This window comes from Onychomys torridus, chromosome 1 (assembly GCF_903995425.1).
Source record: "Onychomys torridus chromosome 1, mOncTor1.1, whole genome shotgun sequence".
NCBI lineage: Eukaryota > Metazoa > Chordata > Mammalia > Rodentia > Cricetidae > Onychomys > Onychomys torridus.
Window position 1 is genome coordinate 24,588,140 of NC_050443.1, and position 19,587 is coordinate 24,607,726.

The following is a 19,587-nucleotide window of genomic DNA, read 5'->3' on the forward strand; positions in this document are numbered from 1 at the left end:
GGGACAACTTCAGGAACATGTCTTTGGGATATCTTCAATCCTAAGTCCAATGCAGCAGCCTCTAGACACCTTCTAAGTGTATCCTGGGAGAGTCACATCCCAGATGGTGGGGACTTGGAGGTCTCAGGATGTTTTATAAGCATACACATCATCCCTGGGCTCTACAGAGGTCTAGGGAGACAACAGAAGATGGGTGTCTTGACTTCCTAAACCCCATGAGTCATTACACACAGGACATCATAGGATCAAGGGCCTAGAAGTTGTCTAGCTGAAGAATGTTAATGAGCTTGAATTCTGGTGGAGGGAGGTGTGTTGTGGACATATTTTTATAGCAGCTAGACTCATTTGGTAGCTGAGAGGTGAGAAACAAGGCCAGTAGGAATCTGCAATTAGAATGCATATCCATCTCTCTGTGTGAACAGCAAGGATTCCTTTATCCATCTGCCCATTCATGCACCTATCCACCCGTCCACCCTTCCACCAAACCACTTATGCATGCATGCATGCACCCATCCATCCACTCACATTTTCATTTGTCCATTCACCCACCTATCTATTACTCAAATCCATACCCACTCATTCACTTGCTCACCCACTTGTCCATTCACCTGTCTCTTCATTTACTTAGCATCTCCCTTATTTCTGAGTACTTAAAAATTAACCAGTGGAAGTATGACACATACACATGGCTGCTACCTTAATGTATAATTACATGTGTCATCCCCAACTTCTGACCTCAGATTACCTATGTGTAAAAGGCATTTAGACTGACTAGGAGCTAGGCAGTCTCTGAGACTTATCCAGCTCTGCCATTATTGTCTATGTATTGCTTCCTTCGGGGATTATCTCTGAGGGAAGGGTGCACACAGCTTCTATTCACAAGTGATCCCAGGCAGAAGAGAATGCAGAGGAGAGGGGTGGGACATGGAACTAGTTGATGACAAGAGTGGTGATTTTCCGAAAGTCTTTGACATGAATTCTGCTTAGATGGACATCAGAGAAAATGTTGACTTTACATCTTTGGTCATCAAAAGTAAATGGAGAAATCTCATGGATGTTGGGAAAGCAAGGATGTTTGGGGCTGGCAGAGGTTCTGGGTGCTGTACAGTGTGGCATGAGGCCCAGCAGCATATTTCTCTGGGAAGAATTGCCACACACATGCTTTCTTACAAGTTTTCTGGGGGAAAGTAGGCAATATAAGACTGTGTTCTGACACTAAGGTTTCTGTTGCTACCTCTGATCTCGACATATACTTGGGAGCACTTTGCAGAATGCCTGCCTTGCTAGTCTGTCTTCCTTAGGTTCTGATTTTGTAAGGAATATTATGGCTCCCATATGTCCTCACTGTGTCTTAGATCCTCAGCCCACGGTCAGCCGCCAAATTCTCTTCTTCCCAATTCTGCCTTGGGTATGTTACATGTCCATAGCACACCTCTGTGAGGGGAACTTAGTGACTGATCCTTAATACAATGATTGTAAATGGAACTGGCCATTGTTTTGAGGCATTTTGCTTTCTAGTATGGAGTGACATTTTTATGGTCATTAGCCAAACTCCATGTCTCCTGTGAATTGCCTGGTCCCATAGCTTTTGTCTAGGTTTCAAATGGAGGTGTTCAACTTTTTTTATTAGTTGAAAATACTTTTAAAAATAAGGGAGGTATGCACATTAACTGCTTGGCAGCCACATGCTTGTGACTGTTAGAGTTCCCTGAGTGTGTGGCTCAGAGGAGGGCTGAGGATTACCTGCAATGTTGAGGTGCAGATGATAATGGGATAGGGAGGGTATACAAGAGGAGAATGAGGAGGAGGCAAAGGAAGAGGAACAGGAGGAGGAGATGCTGGAGGAGGAGGATGTTAGCAGGTATAGCCTTTCAATGCACCTGTGCTTTGTGCCACGCCCCTTTTCAGGACCAGTTCCATCAATGACATCATTCACTCTCCCATCAGCCTAGCAAAGGCCATGCCAGATCAACCTGGTGATCCCCTGGATGGTGGGAGCCAAGGATGTTGAACTAGGGACTCAATGATCAAAAAGGACTTTGGTCTTCCCCACTGCTACAGCCAGGGGAGCACTTAGGATGTTCCCAGATGTTGTATCCAGCAGCAATTACATGTCTAAGAGATGGTACATATCTGAGCTCTTGTCTTTTATAAGTGCCCTATGGATAAATTTTCTTAGGTCAACCTCTTCAGAACCAGGCCTCCTTTGGTCACCATGACACATAGACATTTTCTGTTATATTTAGTTTCAGGCTAAATCCGATCTGAGACTTCAGTGAAATGAAAAGAAACCAGTCTACCTGGGATTCTATTCCAGTTTGCTCAGATGTAAATGGTTTTAATCTGGGGTGAAGGGTGTGGAGGTAGAGCCTGCTCTCTGGCTCCCTAAAGCCCTTGGGGCAGGAGGCATTATTCACTGTGGCACCTGCCAGCCTCCCCATTCTCAGAGCACTGGCTGTGAGTAGAAGAGGATGCTCCCCTCCAAGGCCACAGGCAGAGTGAGAAGCCAAGGCAGGTTAATAGGGGATTAAATAGCTAACTTCCTGCCATGACCAGCTCTGTTTAAAAGGGGAACCGAGAAAGCCAGCAAGATGGTAGCAATCAATACACTCCTGATAAGGCTGCTGCCTTCTCATATTTCACACTGTCCTGGAAAAGGGAAGCCTTTCTTACAGGCATGTACAGGCTGGGCTCCCTCCTCTCCCCTCTCCCCTCATCCCTTTTTTCTCCCCTCCTCTCTTCTTTCCTCTCCATCCCCCCTTCTCTCCTCTTTCTCTCCTTTCTCCCTTCTCCTCCCAAAGCCTCTTCCCTCCCCTTCTCTTCCTCCTCCTCTACTATTCCCTTTCCTCTGCTCCCTTCCACCCTTTCTTGCTATCTTTTCTTTGTTTTTCTCTCCCTTCCTTTCCTTCCTGATTTCTATGACAGACATGAATGCATTGAGATAACATCAATTCCAGAGAACAAGGGGGCAATTTTCTTTCCAGATTATCTCATTCAGGAGAACCAAAGCAGGGCTTGAGGGACTGGATTTTGGCAGGTAGGGGCTGGGCTGTTGCTCACAGATTTCTACCTCCCCCTTTCCCTTTTAATGCTAGAGATTAAACTTAGAGCCTTGTACATGCTAAGCAAATAGGTATGTCTACTTTCGAGCTACATCCCCAGCCCTTCATTTTTCACATTTTATTTGAGTCATGGATTCACTCAGTTGCCCAGGTCACCCTTGAATTCACTCTATGGCCCAGGAATGATTTGAACTGGTGTTCCTCCTGCCTCAGCCTAAAGAACATTGATATCACAGTTCTGTGTCACCAGGACTAATTTATGCTGTTCACTTCTTTGATGCTCTGGGCACCATCCTCTCTTGGGCATAGAGTTGAATAATCAGTAGAGGGAAGTTTTCCCAGGCCTGGATCCTCTTGGAGCTGCAGAATGCTTGGTTAGGATAGTATGTCCACTCCCAGCTCCAGCAAAGGAAGAGAAACCACATGACTTCCTATGGCTGGGCATGAAGGACAGATGTCATGAGTGTCTCAACAATTCAGAGACACTGCCTGCTGGTTTTGAGGAAGGTGTGACTGACTCTATCCTGGGGACAAATTGGGAAAGCTTCCTGGAAAAGCCAGCTAGAACATGGAGGATAGATTTGGACTGACAGCTATGGAGAGCTGAGGGTGGACTGTGAGAGGTCTAGAAAGGTGCTCCACCTCTGTATCTTCCAACTCTGGACACCATCTTCTCATCATCCTGAGATCCCTTTCCATGACAGACTTCCCTCCCACTTTATATTTCTTCACGTCTCAGCTTGTAGTGCTATGTTGGAGGTTCTGGAAACTTTAGAAGGTAGGAGTTACTCAGAAAAAGTAAGTTACTGGGGGTGTATCTTTAGGGGTATATTATACCTATCTATCTATCTATCTATCTATCTATCTATCTATCTATCTATCTATCTGCTTTCTGTCTGCCACAAGGTGAATAGCTCTCCTCTACTACATATGCGTGTGGCCATGAAGCTCTTCTCAAATCCATGGGGCTGAGCAACTGCAACTGAATCCTCTGAACCCACAAACCAAAACAAATCTTTCTGTGTTGGACACAGAAACAAAGACCAGCTAATACAGTATGCTTCCTGAATCTAAAAACAAGGATACTAAATGTTGCAGTTAGTATCTGGGTAGGGTTCTTGCAGAGCTAGAGTTGTCAATCATTTACATGCCATGTTGGGTTTTGTTGTTTTACCATCTCAGAATTCTAGGATGTCAAAAGAACAGTTATTATCAGGTAGTTTCATAAACTGAGGCCTGGGCATGTACTCAAGGTCACAAGTGGGGGATCACACCACTGAATTCTCTTCAATGGCTCTTCAGGTGGCATCTTTCCTCATTGAGGGAGCAACCTCCTTGATTTGGAAAAGGAGACTAGAGGATGATGTGTAGAAGGAATCTTAAAGGTACTTATTAATAAAATCAAACCTGAGCCAGGTATTGGGGTGAATGCTGGAAGATCAGAGAAGAGAACAAACCACAGCTACCTCACCTCGCCAGTTCCTCAGCTGGTCTTGTTTCCTCAGACTAGAAGCCTCTGAGTCCTCATTAAGAATGAATCTCAGTTGAACTGCTTCTCGAAAGCCTGAAAGCTTAACCAGCCTAGTTCCTGGTTTTCACACCTTATATACCTTTCTGCTTTCTGCCCTCACTTCCTGGTATTAAAGGCTCACTTACTGGGATTAAAGGCATGTGTCACCATGCCTGGCTATTTCCAATGTGGCCTTGAACTCACAGAGATCCAGACAGATTTCTGCCTCTGGAATGCTAGGATTAAAATGCCACCATTTCCTAGCCTCTGTATCTAGTGGCTGTTCTGTTCTTTGACCCCAGAAAAGTTTATTAGGGTGCACAATATTTTGGGGAACACAACACCACCACAGATGATGTGTCAGCGTTTGTAAATAGTAAGAAACCATTAGAGCCTAAAACAACTTTGGGTACCCTTCTGGTCTACCAACCAGTAAGGGACAAATATGCTTTCTATATTCATGGTGACTACCACCTCTGCCCTACCAACACAGTCCTCAGAAATGCCTTTCTATTTATATATCTTCACATGTGTATTCCATGGCCAGGTATGAACTTGCCCATGGCTGTGGTTTCCTTCCTCCTTTTCACTGTCTGAGTGAAAGAGTTGGCATGTGAGTGTTGTAATGCAACATGAATGTATGTGGTGTTAACATTAAAAGTAGCCCATCCATTTGTCTTTGTTTGGGAGTCAGGTTGCCCAGCAGACTTGGTAGTACTTTAATTTTAGGAGCCTTAGTTTTCTTATTTTTCACTACTTATAATGGTGTAGGCACCTGCCTTGTAAGGTTGTGTAAGGCTGATATGAACTGATAACTGTGATATGCTTGGCATAGTGTTGGCATATCTTTCCTCAGGAAGAACATTATGAAGATGAAGATGCTGTTGATAGTGTAGGCAACAAAGATTTTGATGGTGGTAATGTGTCCAGCAACATGGCTGCTGCCTCTTGCCCCATGCTATGCCAGCTCTGCCAAGTCCCACTCACCATCAGAGGCAGTGAAGGCATTGATTTGAGGAAGTTTGAAAGTTTGACCCTCAGCCCAAACTCAGTTTTCTCCATTGCACAATTTCCATCCCTCATAGTCTGATTTGAATATCATGTTTTCATTAATATATTCAGTAAGGTTTTTAACTATTTCTGGCCCTGTCTCAAAGCATTGCCTACACATCAGTCAAAAATGGAACAGGTCACCCATGCTGCCCTCTTATTTATCTATTAATCATCTGGCAAATAAACCACTCAGTATCCTGCCCACCTCAGTAATGTTTGTGATGTAATTTGTTTGGATGCCCAAATGTCACCAGCGTTGATTGTAAGAACTGAAAAAAAAAAAGTGCTTGAGTTTGCTTAGTACAGCAAGCTCTAGGCCAAAATGTAAGCTTGAAATTTCTGGTTTATTTTTGTAATAATGTTTACAGCTGTTTAATGACCCCAAGAAGGTTCAGTAGTCTGGTGTTCTGTATTTCAGAACAGGAATGTGTGATGTTTAAAACAACCTTGCTTAAACAGTTAAGCATCAACAATTGGGAAAATTGTATTTAATAAGCCAATTGTAGCCTAGGTGAACTTCTCTGATTATTGCTTAACTTATGCAGAAGAAAGCAAGGTGGGTTACAGGAAGGAGCCAGAGTCTTTTGGCTTTTGGGGAGATGAATGTTTCCTCATAACCAGAACTACTGGCTATGAGACCCTTTTGAACAAACCCAGTTGTTTTGGAACCTCTCGTACTGTTAAGGGAAACAAATTCCATTTGTGCATGGCAACTCAGGTGTGAGGTTCCTCCAAGGTGTCCAAGGCAGCATTTTTGCCCACTTTGATAAAATATAGAATTTTTAGTTTTGCTTGGCTAGACAACAATATTTAATTTTTAAAAAGTCCACTTGCTGTTACTCTGAAAGTCATTTTATTTGTGACATTCTTTTTCATAGTATAAGAATCAAACTCATGCAACTTACTGGCAAGATCTTTATTTTTGAGACGATTGATGAGGCTTCTCCCTTCCATGTGCTTGCAAGTTTTTGTGCAAAACTTATTGAAACTTATGGCTACTGGAATTTCTGGTGTCCTGATAGTTTAAATTTCATCTTGAGGGAAAGATACAATTAAGTCCTCTCGGAAGAGTTAAGTGAGTGCTTTTGTCATTGATATCACAGGAAATGGTTTTGAAAGGAGTAATGCAAAAATGAAAATAACCAGTAGCGCTATCAAAAGCAGCTGAATGGCTCCAGATACCTGTAGTGATGGGCTAATGGGAAGGCATTTTAATAGTCTATATCCAATGGCAGGTGTCACAAGAGCTGACATTCCCTTCCTCATGAATGGTGGCATTGCAGAACTCAGGGGAAAAAAACATATGGCCTTCAAAAACCTTTGCTAGACCCATTTGTCTTCATAGGTGGAACCCAGAACTTCCAACACCATGTTGGAAAATGTTGGATGGCTGAAACTCAAATGCCAGGCTGATTCTTCTATCGACCATGACGTTGAATGCCAGTGGTGTTCACTGTGACTCAGGGTAGGTCAGGACCAGGTGGAATGCTATGATAGTCTCTGTGACCTCTAACTGCCAGTGAGAACAGTTGCCTGCCTTTGCTAGATTTAGGTAATTATGTATTCATTGATTCCTTCTATCCATCAACCAATGCTTAATGATTCACATGATGGGACCACAAACTGTAGGTCAAGAGCAGGCCATTTTCATTGTTGAGCAATTATTTTGTTTGTGTGTTTGTGGTACTAGGGATTGAGGACCTAATGGAAGGGAGACAGGAATTCTACCTCTGAGCTATAGCTTTCACTGGTTTATATGTTTTGATCATACTTTGAGTTTTCTAACCACGTGAAAGTATTGGTTATAGTACTCAGAGGTTCAGACTGCTCAGTACCTGAAGGCCTGGGTCATGGCATATACTCTGTTAGCCCATGACTTCTTGATGTGGGCCCCCAGCTCCTGTAGCATGGATGCTGAGTTCCTAGCTAGGCTGCTAGTAGTAAGCACATGGGCTAAAATGTTCCTTAGAAACTGGCTGTTGAAGTCCAGAATTGTACATAGATATGCATGAATACTCTGCTTATCAGGAGCTAGCCATAGGGTGGGGGTCAGACACTTGCTGTGTGTCCTATGAGGAAGCAGTGTGATCCCCACAGGAAGGCATTCTCTATGCATTTGTCCCTGGAAGGCTAGGGAAAGGAGTAATAACACTCCCCATAAGAACAGTGGAGCTCTCACAGGAAGTCCACCTCCTCCAGTCCTGTGAGTGCCTACAGCAGCAGCTGGATCCAATCCTTTAATAGTAGGATAAATGACCCTTCGTTTCCCACGGTATGTATTTGTGTGAGTTGCTGGAGTGACACCATTGAGGAACCCCTGCCTCATTCTTAACAGTCATTCTTGATGTCTGTGCTTGTACATTACTGCATGTGAGTGTACAAACACACACACACACACACACACACACACACACACACACACACACACACATGGCATATCTCTCTAACCTTGAACATAGTTCTTGTAGATACTTTCTCATCTCTTTCCTGTGATGGCCCATGGCCCACAAAGCAGATTCGTTAGAAGGTTTATGACCAATACTTGCTGAATGGTTGAGGTGAGACCTAAATGAATTGTGGATTGCTAAGTGTGGAGAATTTGGGGCTAGCTGAGGTTTTGTGAGTTCCAGGCTGGGCCCAAGGCCAGCTTGTCCTGCCTCGGCTTCTTTGGCCCAGGGACAGAACATCAATTACCTCACATTCTTTCCAAGAATTCACATTCCCCTTTCTTGCTTTGAGTGGAGTAGCAGGCCGTGGTTTGGAATGACAGCCAGCAGCAGCCTGGGCCCACCCGCTCATGGAAAGTGAGGAGTCGAAGATATATCTGACACACAGCAGCAGAGCAGTTACACTCACTGCTCAGCTTTCAGCCAGGCTCATCTCAGGGGCCTGGAGAATCTTCTGGGTCATGGCTGGTCCTTCTGAATGTATGGGCTCTGTGGTGGTTAGATCCTGAAGGGAGTGGTCACTATCTGTCCCTTAGTGCCCAGAGTAGGGCCAGCAAAGGTGACTAAAGACTATATGATCCACATGGGCACCTGGATGGAGGGACACAGTGATGATGTAACCCTCTCTGGTGCTTTTAGACCTTCAGCCTCTGAACTATAAATGTTCTTGAACTTGTGAAAAGTTGAGGTTGAAATGAAGGTGAATTGCCTTTGGGGCCTAGCTGCTCCTATAAGCAGTGATTCTAGGGTCTGTTCATGCTTGTCCATTGTTGGGGGACACAGAATCCAAGGTGAACCAAAAGAGCCTTAGGGTTCATCTCATGGCATCTGCCCTCAGAGAAGTGGTGACTCACTGGCCTATTCAGGAGGACTCCAATTAAGGGAGTTAGAAGATGAAATAGACCAGAGCTGAGGACCAACCTCCATCAAAGTGGGTGCAAAAGGCCCTGAAAGTTCAGACCTACATCAAGAAGACAACTCTGAAGAACTGGGATAGCACATTCTAGAATGTTATATTTCCCCCTCCACTAAAACATTAGCACTGGTATTAGAAAAAAAATGGTGTTGATTTAAACAAACAACAACAACTAATATTTCCTTTGGGGCAGAATAGAAGAATTCTGTACTCAAGGTGAACTTGAAGATTCCCATGTTGAGTTGCTGGCAGGTGAAGGCGTCCATGGACTTCAACTTGACACCCCTTGTCCAACCTGATATTAAGTTTGTAGCTTACTCTCCCAACCTCCTCCCCTATCTCTGCTGAACTGGCACCTGGCCTTGGAGACCTAAAATAGCACATCTTCCTGACTGAGCTGGCCAACTGGGCAGCCTTTGGAAATAGGCCAATCATATTGGCCTCCAAACTTCCCAAGAGCTGCAGGGTGGAATTCTGTGTGCTCTCATGTGGCTCCAGGGACATGATCCATATTTGCTCAAGACAGGAGCCAGCGTGGCTTGATAGGACTGGAAGGTGCTGAAGGGCTCCAGACTAGGCCCTGGAGGCTACTCATGCCTATAGTTGCCATACTATGGGAGTACCCTCCCCCTGATTGCTAGTGGATTCCATGATTCCTGGAGTCTGACAGTCATACCCATCAGTATATCTTCAATGATAGAAACTGGTGCACAATGAGAATTCATTGGTTTGTTGAATGAATTCTAGAATTTCCATGACAACCTAGCTCCTGACCAGTCTTCAAAATTGAAGATGGCAAATTGGAAGCTGCTTTTACTGCAAGTGAACATGTATGTGTCTCTGTGAATGAGTGTGAGCATGTGCACAGTTGACCATGCCATCATTCAAGGGCTAAACTGGACTGAAGTCCCTCTCCCTCCTGGAACTAAACACTATGTCTTTACTCTTGCCAAGGCAGTCAGTCTCCCACCAGAGACCACCATCCTACACACTATCTAGTCAACCTGGTAGGCAACACAGAAAACAGCCAACTCTGCTGGGGCAGAATGCACTTGCCCCACAGTCTGGCCTCACAAGTGCCCCAGGGGAAGTTTCTTAGCCCCATAGTTTTGGCTGGGGTTAAACACAGGGCCCCTGGACCATCTAGCTGTCCAACACATTGAAAGACTGGGATACAAAGAGGAGATCTGCAGAAACCTATCTAAAAGCAGAAAGTGAATCTGGACTCCTTCATGGAGAAGGCATATCTGGAAACAGAGGGAGTCTGGGCATGGGCTCTCTGCTTTCCAAGCTAAGCACCCTGCAAGCTGTGATGGAAGAGAGCTTGCCTTCTGATCCACCTGGAACAGTCTGGCATTTGCTGTTCTGTACTGGCTGTGGAGGGGGCAGGGGAGACTATTAAAGACAATTACACAGACTAGCTTTGAGTGTTTGTGTTTAACAAACAGCTTTGAGTTCTAATTTTCTGCAAAACACATACTGCAGGTACAATTTGTACTCATTACTGTATATTGGGAAAGTTATTAAAAACACTCAAACTTGGTTGAGACTTCCTATGGCATCTTCCCTGGATTTTAATTGGTTTTTATCTAGTTTTGCAAAAGATCTCTTTAAGGCCAATCAAAGACCCTGGCTCAGCTGTCTTGCAAGCCAAAGGACAGGGAGGAAGTGTCATATGGCACAAGTCTACCTCCCTCCAAACACCAACAGCCTCACAAGTCCACCAAGATTCCATCAGGAGATCATGTATAGGATGGACATGGTTACCAGATGACAAAAATCATCGTTTCGTAAAATAAGGGTTAAATCTTAATCTCTGAGGTTTGCAAAGCTGCTACTAGCAGTCTCCTTAAAATTTAATATACCTCGTTAATGCTTCCTTGCAAACATTGAAGGATTTTTATGATTATAATCATGTGTTACAGCACCTAGTACTGTTTCTAAGCAGCATACTAATCAGCTTAATGAGATATTACTGCACTTTTTGTTGACTAAAGCAAAATCTCTTTTATTGTTCTAAAGCCTGTCCTTTACTTTATTTTTTCCCAAAACATTATCTTGTTTTATTATGTACCAGTAAATATCATGCTATTGGTGCTATATTTTTTCCTTTGGCCAAATCACAAAATGATCTCTTTCGTCTTAGACTGGTGAGTGTACTGAATATAGTAAACAGAAAAGAAAGTGTCCTGTTGTTCTTTCGATGAAAGCCACTCTGCTCTAAGGCAAAGTTTGGACTGAGCCAACAGGTAGGGGAATTTTGTGAAAGGAAAGGAGGATCCATTGAACACGCAGAGCCTCGATATGTTATTAGGTGTTGAAAATGGTAAAATATTAATAATTGAAATGTGAATGAATAATTGCAGTCTGTAAATAGAGAATACAAGGAAGATGATCCATTCCCAAAACAAATTGGAGGACACTGCCATATTGCATAATTGGCATTTAATAATTCATCTTTTTATTATTGTTTTTTACTCTAATTCCTTAGCATTGTTATGGGTGGGTAAGTCTTGAAATGCAAACATCCTCTCCCACCCCCACCCATGCCCAACTAATGCTATTGCTTCTTCCTGCCACTGTACCTGGCACAGATCTGAACTCTGTTTTTATTTCTAGGGATGGAAGAAGCAAGTCTGTGCCTTGGAGTGTCCTCGACAGCACCAGAAGCTGAGCCTCACTTGAGTGGCCCAGTCCTCAATGGCCAGTATGCCATGAGCCAGAAGTTGCACCAGATCACTTCCCAGCTCAGCCATGCCTTTCCTGAGCTTCATCCGCGGCCCAACCCAGAGGAGAAGCCACCTGCATCCCTTGAGGAAAAGGCCCACGTACCCATGAGCGGACAGCCCATTGGCAGCCAAATGGCATTGCTGGCCAGTCAGCTGGGTCGTGATGTGGACAACAGCCTCAATGGGCGTGTAGACCTGCAGCAGTTCCTCAATGGGCAGAACTTAGGCATCATGTCTCAGATGAGTGACATTGAGGATGATGCCAGAAAGAACCGGAAGTATCCGTGTCCTCTATGTGGCAAGCGTTTCCGGTTCAACAGCATCCTCTCCCTGCACATGCGCACTCACACTGGTGAGAAGCCATTCAAGTGCCCCTACTGCGACCACCGTGCAGCCCAAAAAGGAAATCTCAAGATTCACCTCAGGACCCACAAGCTGGGCAACCTGGGGAAAGGGCGCGGGCGGGTGCGTGAGGAGAACCGACTGCTGCACGAGTTAGAAGAGAGGGCCATTCTGCGGGACAAGCAGATGAAGGGCAGTCTGATGCAACCAAGGTCTGATCTCAAGCCCTTGGCACATGCCCAACAGACTCCATTGGCCACCTGCAATTTAGCCTTGCCTCCCAACCACAGTGTGCCCGATGTAGCCCACCCAGCACCGTCTCCCAAGCCGGCCAGTCTGCAGGAGGATTCGGTGACGCCAGCTGCTGGCTTCAGATGCACCTTTTGCAAAGGCAAGTTTAAGAAGCGCGAGGAGCTGGACCGCCACATCCGTATTTTGCATAAGCCGTACAAGTGCACATTGTGTGACTTTGCGGCCTCGCAGGAAGAGGAGCTCATTAGCCACGTGGAGAAGGCACACATCACTGCGGAGTCGGCCCAGGGCCAGGGTCCCAATGGTGGTGGAGAGCAGTCGGCCAATGAGTTCCGCTGTGAGGTATGCAGCCAGGTGTTCAGCCAGGCCTGGTTCCTGAAGGGCCACATGCGCAAACACAAAGACTCCTTTGAGCACTGCTGCCAGATCTGTGGTCGACGCTTCAAAGAGCCTTGGTTTCTGAAGAATCACATGAAGGTCCACCTCAACAAGCTGTCGGTGAAGAACAAGTCCCCCACCGAGCCTGAGGTGTCAGTGCCCATGGGTGGCCTGTCCCAGGAGGCCCATGCCAACCTGTACTCGAGGTACCTTTCCTGCCTGCAGAGTGGCTTTATGGCCCAGGACAAAGCCAGCCTGAGCGAGCCCACCCAGCTCTATGGCAAAGGGGAGCTCCCGGCCAAGGAGAAAGAGGTTCTGGGAAAGCTACTGTCCCCCATTTCCAGTATGGCTCATAGTGTCTCAGAGGGAGACAAGCACTCCCTTCTGGGCTGCCTCAACCTTGTGCCACCACTAAAATCCAGCTGCATTGAACGGTTGCAGGCAGCTGCCAAAGCTGCAGAAATGGACCCAGTGAACAGCTATCAGGCCTGGCAGCTCATGGCCAGGGGCATGGCCATGGAACATGGCTTCTTATCTAAAGAGCATCAGCTCACCCGCAACCATGAAGACACTTTGGCAAACACCGGAGTTCTGTTTGATAAGGAGAAGCGGGAGTACGTGTTAGTGGGAGCAGATGGCTCCAAGCAGAAAATGCCTGCTGATTTGGTTCACAGCACTAAAGTGGGCAATCAGAGAGATCTGCCAAATAAGCTCGACCCTCTAGAAGGCAGTCGGGAATTTTTGTCACATGGGCTCAACCAGACGCTCGAATACAACCTTCAGGGTCCTGGGAACTTGAAGGAAAAGCCCACTGAGTGCCCGGACTGCGGACGAGTGTTCCGCACCTACCACCAGGTGGTCGTGCATTCTCGTGTTCACAAGCGGGACCGCAAGAATGATGAGGATGTTCTGCACGTGGGCGTGGGCCTGGAGGAGCGGCGTGGCTCAGGCAGCGACCAAGAGTCCCAGTCAGTGAGCCGCTCCACCACACCGGGCTCCTCTAATGTGACTGAGGAGAGTGGGGCTGGAGGTGGCCTGTCGCAGACAGGGAGCGCCCAGGAGGACAGTCCACACCCCTCTTCACCATCTTCCTCAGGTAGGTTGACAGTAAGAAAGGGACCTGCTTGGTCCTGCACATTAGCCTCGGGCCTTAAGATGGTTCTGAGTGTGGCTGGACCACAAAAGGTGGCAGGCTGGATGCTGGGCTGTGTGTCTGTATCTTTCAGGATGATGCCCTGCTCCAAAGTCGGGACTGTTCTTTCAACCTTGAACTGTGGCTACTAGCAAAAGGCAGCTGAGCCTCCTCCTTTCCAGTGGTAGAGATGGTGGCATGCTTTTTGATGGGGCATGCTTTGCCCTTCCCTACAGCTATTCAGCTCCACTTGTGGAACTGGTTCTTAACATTGTCTCTTGGAACCCAGGAGCTCAGGCTTGGCTCTAGATATGGATGTGAACGTGGAGGGTTTCCATTGCCTCCCCTTAACTGTACCCACACAGCCTTTCATTTGGGAGTTCTCTCCCAGCCTCCCTCCCCAGGCCAAACCTACTTACGTCTTGTGCCCTTCTGAAACTGCAGTCTGGCTCACCTGCCCCTAGAGCCACACCACTTTCCTCTAATGGTTTTAGTCAAGCACAGAGGTTTGGAAACACAGATGCATGGCTGTGTGTCATCAGCTGTACTGTGTTGCATGGGCGATACAGTTCTATTTTAGCAAAGCAGAAAAATCTGTCATCAAAAATGTCTATGAAATGCTGAAGCATCCTGGCCCTATTTGAGGAGGGAAAAGAAAAGAAAAAAGAAAAAATATACTAGTCTAAGATGGCTAAATTAAAATCGCTATCTAACAGCAGGTAAGAGGTTGCCTTCATCCACATTTCCAAAGTCCCTTACTAATGGACAGTAAATTGAAAGTTATATCTCCAGCCCTTTATAAAGAAAGCACCTCGCTAATACTGTAATCATTCTACTGCCTAACAACAGAGGAAATCATGCCATAACAAATACCCTGTTACTAATGGCAACATTGATTTCTGCAATCAGCCATTAAGTCTAGAAAATGAAAGACAGTTTGAGGCACCTCGAGGCATTGCATTGCCCACTGTTAAAGATGTGGCAGTGTGCTGCTGAGGGTCATTTTTTTAAAAGTTTTTTTCTTCTCTCTATTTGTGTGTGTGCATGCCTTTCTCTCTCTCTCTCTCTCTCTCTCTCTCTCTCTCTCTCTCTCTGTGTGTGTGTGTGTGTGTGTGTGTGCGCGCGTGTGAGCGCGCTCGCGTGCCTTCTCTGTTGGCTGTTATTTCTGTCGCAGAGGCGATTCACTGCTATAGTTACTAACTAGATGCCTGTACACTTCGTTGTAATTCTCTCTCTTCAGCTTCCCTTTCTTCTAGAACAAACTCATAGTAGAATAAAGTGTGTGTGTGTGTGTGTGTGTGTGTGTAAGCTTATTACAAGCCAGTAAATAATTGTTTAATACACATAAATCTGAACTACACATTCCAGAGATTCCGAAAGCACTTAATGCTGCTGCTTAAATACCCATGAAACACACTGTCTGCTCGTGGAGTCCTGGACTTGCTGGCGATTTATTACTGACAAGATGCTTCGGGAGAGTCTAACAAGGCTGTGGGGACTACAGGAGAATGAGGCACACTGTGTGAAGGGGCCTTGTGCTCAAGAGAAGTTGTGAAGTTGTCCTTCCTGTCAGTGGGAGCTCTGTCAGGATGGGTCCCCACGTGCAGGGTGGTGAGCTCCGGGCATCCCTCTGCTGTCTCCAGGGACTCTTTCCAACCTCTTGGAAAGGGGTCTCTTCTTCAGAAAATGTGTTCTTCGCTCTTCGCTCTTCCGAGGTTGGGGAGCTACCAGGAACAGAGATCAGGAAGCAAACTGGAATTCTTTAGTCTTTGGAGTGATGTGATTTTCACACTGACAGATTCCATTCCCTGTCCCAGACCCGCTCAAACAAGAGGGTCTTAGCATAATATTTCAATACCAAATGTTCGGCTCTATTAATGACATGTTTACCATGTTTTCATCACCTTCTGGCCAAGTGATAGCCAGCTGCTTGCTGCTTCCCCATCTCTAAGTACTGTGCTGGAAGAAAAAACGCACACCAAAAGCCAGACTTATTTATTTATTTATTGTTTAAGAGAAGTTGGCATTAGCTCTCCAATTTATTTTCCCCGTTGAAGGATTTTACAATTGTGAATACTGATTTTTTCATTTAGGGTTTGACTTCTTTGTTTTCTTCATATTCAAATCAGACCCTTTCATAATTTTCTGACTAAGTAGGGAAATGGATGGCATACTCAATCTGCAGTCCAAATCAGCTGTGTGTCTGAGGGCATTCAGGTTTTGCTGGGATTTAGGATTCTGGACCAAATCTGGTTCATTTTCCCCTCTTCTTTTTAACAAGTGTGACTTGTATAAAGTGTGATTCAAAGATGCATTTAAATAAAACTCTTGACACAATAGGTATTTTTATTGTTACCTGTTAGAAACCTGCAAGGTGAAGGGAAAAAATTTAAGCCCTCAGTAAAGAAAAAAAGTACTTATTAAGGCTTCTATTAAGAAATAACTGCAAAACACAGTCTTACAAATTTCTCAGACTGCATAACAATGTCACAAAACTTCATTTGCATGACTTGATTCTTTTTTTTGTTGAAAACTGGGTCAGTAGGGCCTGAGAAACTATTTTTTCAGATCTTAACCAATGAATTCTTCTTTATAAATTGCTGCTCTTAACATGATAGTAGTTTTGAATTCATCATAAAAAACCTTTTTAGCAGAGCCTCTTAGAATAGATCTCTAGAAGAAGGCTTACAATGAGTGGCAGAGACGCCCTTTGTTATCTGATGTAATTCTTTGCAAAGGAGGATTGGGAACGGAGTGGCTGTTTAAAAATGTCTTGCTCAGACTGAGACGAAGAAGGGGTCAAGTTTGCAATCAAACAGTTATTGCCAAGATGGGCGACTGTCACTGACTAGGCTAATGTGGGATGCAGCTGTTTGTTATGTGAGCAAAAGAATGTTTGAATCAGTGAACATGTGAAAATGATTCCAGTGAACCAGAAAATGTGTTTGTTCTTTTGCCTCTCCAAACTGCTGAGAACCAAGCTTAAGATCAACCGCAAAAACTAGGACCTTTGACAGACGGAGAGGTCGTATTTTCTAACAGAAAAGCAACAGAACTTGCCACACAGATCACCTCCCCATCTCCCTTTGTTGTTGTTTGTTTGTTTATTTTTGACTCATTTGTAATTTCACACCATAGAGCATGTCATTTGCTTCCATGTGCACTGCAAAGCGAAACTATTTGGAGAGCATCGGCTTATAAATTTTACTCTTTTATGACATTTAGAGAGCAGGGCGGCTGTTCTGATGCCTCCTCATTTTCTGGCTTTCATGCAAAGGCTCTGATGACATTAATCTCTGCATCTTTCTTTAAAACCTCCCCTCAAACTATCGATGTATCCTATCTTTTACTCTGAGTCAGAAAACAACCAAAGTTCTGTTTCTTCAGATTTTGCTTTGGAAATCATGCTTAGTATAATTAAAACTTAATGTACTAAGAAACGATACTGTTCATTATATCCAACAGGGCAGTTACCTTCCGAATTCCCCATCATTTTGGAGTGGGGATAATTGAAGTGTTGATGGTGGGAAGGGGGTAATTGAATGCATTGACCCTCCGTTCATTAAATAAAGTCAGCAAAGTTGCATGATCAATGGAAGCCAGGGAGAGAGAAATACAAAGATGGAAATATCGTTAACCCCTACTTCTTCTGCTATAATATTTTGAGTTGGGCAAGGATTATTTGGTCAGCTGGGCTAAAAGCCCTGGGGGTCAGTCTGCTTTTGTTGCTAGAATGCATTCCTGAGATGCTGAGTCTCCATCCCGCATAGGCCCATTGACCACTGTTTCAGATGCCCTTATCCAGACCCTCCTGCAATACATTGGGGATAGATAGTGAGATGATGGATTTTCTTTCTTTCCCACCATTTTTTCCTCTGGTGATTCGCCCTCCCCACCCCCATTCATGATAACCACTGCCTGTTCCACACAAACAAATCCAAGCCCTCAAAAGATAATTTTAAAAACAAAAAAGAAAAGAAAAAAACATTGAAGTCTGAGGATTAAGATCTCTTTTTTCTCTCTTTTTTCTTTTCTCTTTCTTTCTTTTTTTTTCTTTTTTTTTTTTTTTTTTTTTTTTTTGCTTGTGCATTCCAATTGTTCTTAAAATATTTGGCAATGTCAATTAGTAACTGAGCAGAGTTAGCTGATGAACACAATTTTCCAGTAGACTGAACACCCTATTGTTGCCGAGCGAACAGCAGATTTCTGAGGTCATTATCATTCGCTGGTTGCTTGGCCCAGCTGCTTCCTGCTGCAAAAGCCAAACTTTATACTGGAGCTCAGGGATGGCTGCAGCAACAGGGGGCTGGGAGGGGGAGAGGGGAGCTGGCTTCAGAGCTGAAGACAGTCATTATCAGTAGAGGAAAGAGAAAGCAAAAGTTTTCAGGCTATTCTGGGAAAACCCGTCGTAGTACCAGACTCTGCACCCTGTCCCTTGGTCTCTACCTTCCACCCCAGGGGAGTTCAAGGTTGGGAGAACACCCCCAAGGCATGGTGGCTCCTGCCCTCTTATAGAACACAACTTTGGGAAACAATCATTCCATTTACAAACTCCTTAAGAATGTTGAACCCAACCAAGTGCATGGGTGTAACTCCCTCATAGATAGATAAGACACTTCCATTTTCATTTAAAAAAGTCATTGTTAGATGATTTTAGCAACTTGAACTGAGTAAACTCAGGGACCACAGGCAGGAAGCAGCGTGTCATTTTCTAAAGAGACCTTTGAACAGGAGGTGGTCTAAATTTTCTTGAAAAATAAAATTTCATACTGGGGGCTTACTCCTACGCCTGTCAGCTTTTTTCTTTTCCTCCATCACCCTGATTCCTGTCCCCCCCAAACTTTGGGAGCTGTTTCATGCAGATGAAAAGCTGCACTTTTTTATTTTTTTAAAGCTCAGCTGTTAAAGCTGAACACCATATGTAGCCCTTCCGTCCCCACCGTGGGAGCATGTGCAGACGGCCACTGTGTTTGTGGAGATTTACTGAGGCCCAGCTTGTATGTGCCAAAGCAGTGCCCAGTCAGACGCTAGCCAAGGTCTGTCTGTCTTCCAAGTTGATGATTTGGTGGCCACCCTCCTAGATGGATATACTGGCTGAGACTCCTGGGGAATGTTAGAGAGGGTCAGAGGCCTGGGTGACCTCCTACAATCCTTAGCTCTTCCACATGGTCCATTCACCTGGAGCTGCTTGTGATGCTTGTTGACAGTCACTAGCAAATGCTAGTCACTTTGAGACAGTCACTTCATCTCCTTCCTCCTATGGGAGCTTAGATGCTTCCCAGGACTTCCGTTTAAAAACTTCCCATTCCAAGGTGAATGTTCATTGTTTTGTGTTTAGAAACAACTATTTGCAAACACACAGTAACACCCTGGGGCTTCTGCCATCTCACTTGCTTCCTTGAATGTGGCTGTGACCCCTGCTTCCTTTGAGGCTAGGTGCTGCTGTCCCCTAGCAACTCAGCAAGAGAAAAATGCTACCAGGTCTGACAGGCTTCACACCAGAAGCATGGCAGAAGAGCTTCTGGAAGATCTTCAGTCTCCCTGCATATTTGTAATCTGTGGACATCATTTGGGGCATGAAGAGTTCGATTCCAGGTCTATACTTGCTCAAAGCCCAGCCAATGTTCTGTTGATGGGCTCATTTTGATAGGCTCGTGTTGATGGGCTCAGTTTATCCATATCCAGACTGGGCACTATGTGGTGATCCCCTCTTTCCCTTCTGGTGTGCTTCAAGGGGTGTTGCATTCCAGCCCATGGTGCTCCATG

General features: G+C 45.1%; 1 protein-coding gene across 11 annotated transcripts in view; it reads left to right on the forward strand.

The window, feature by feature from the left end:
• The window catches only part of Znf536 (zinc finger protein 536), a 453,564-nt gene that overhangs the window by 187,740 nt on the left and 246,237 nt on the right, over positions 1-19,587 (forward strand). For all 11 annotated transcript variants that reach the window (XM_036179480.1, XM_036179490.1, XM_036179517.1 and 8 more), the window contains one exon: positions 11,608-13,785. In XM_036179480.1, coding sequence (XP_036035373.1) covers positions 11,610-13,785 — 2,176 coding nt within the window. In that variant the 5' untranslated portion in view covers positions 11,608-11,609. The remainder of the gene's footprint in view (positions 1-11,607; positions 13,786-19,587) is intronic.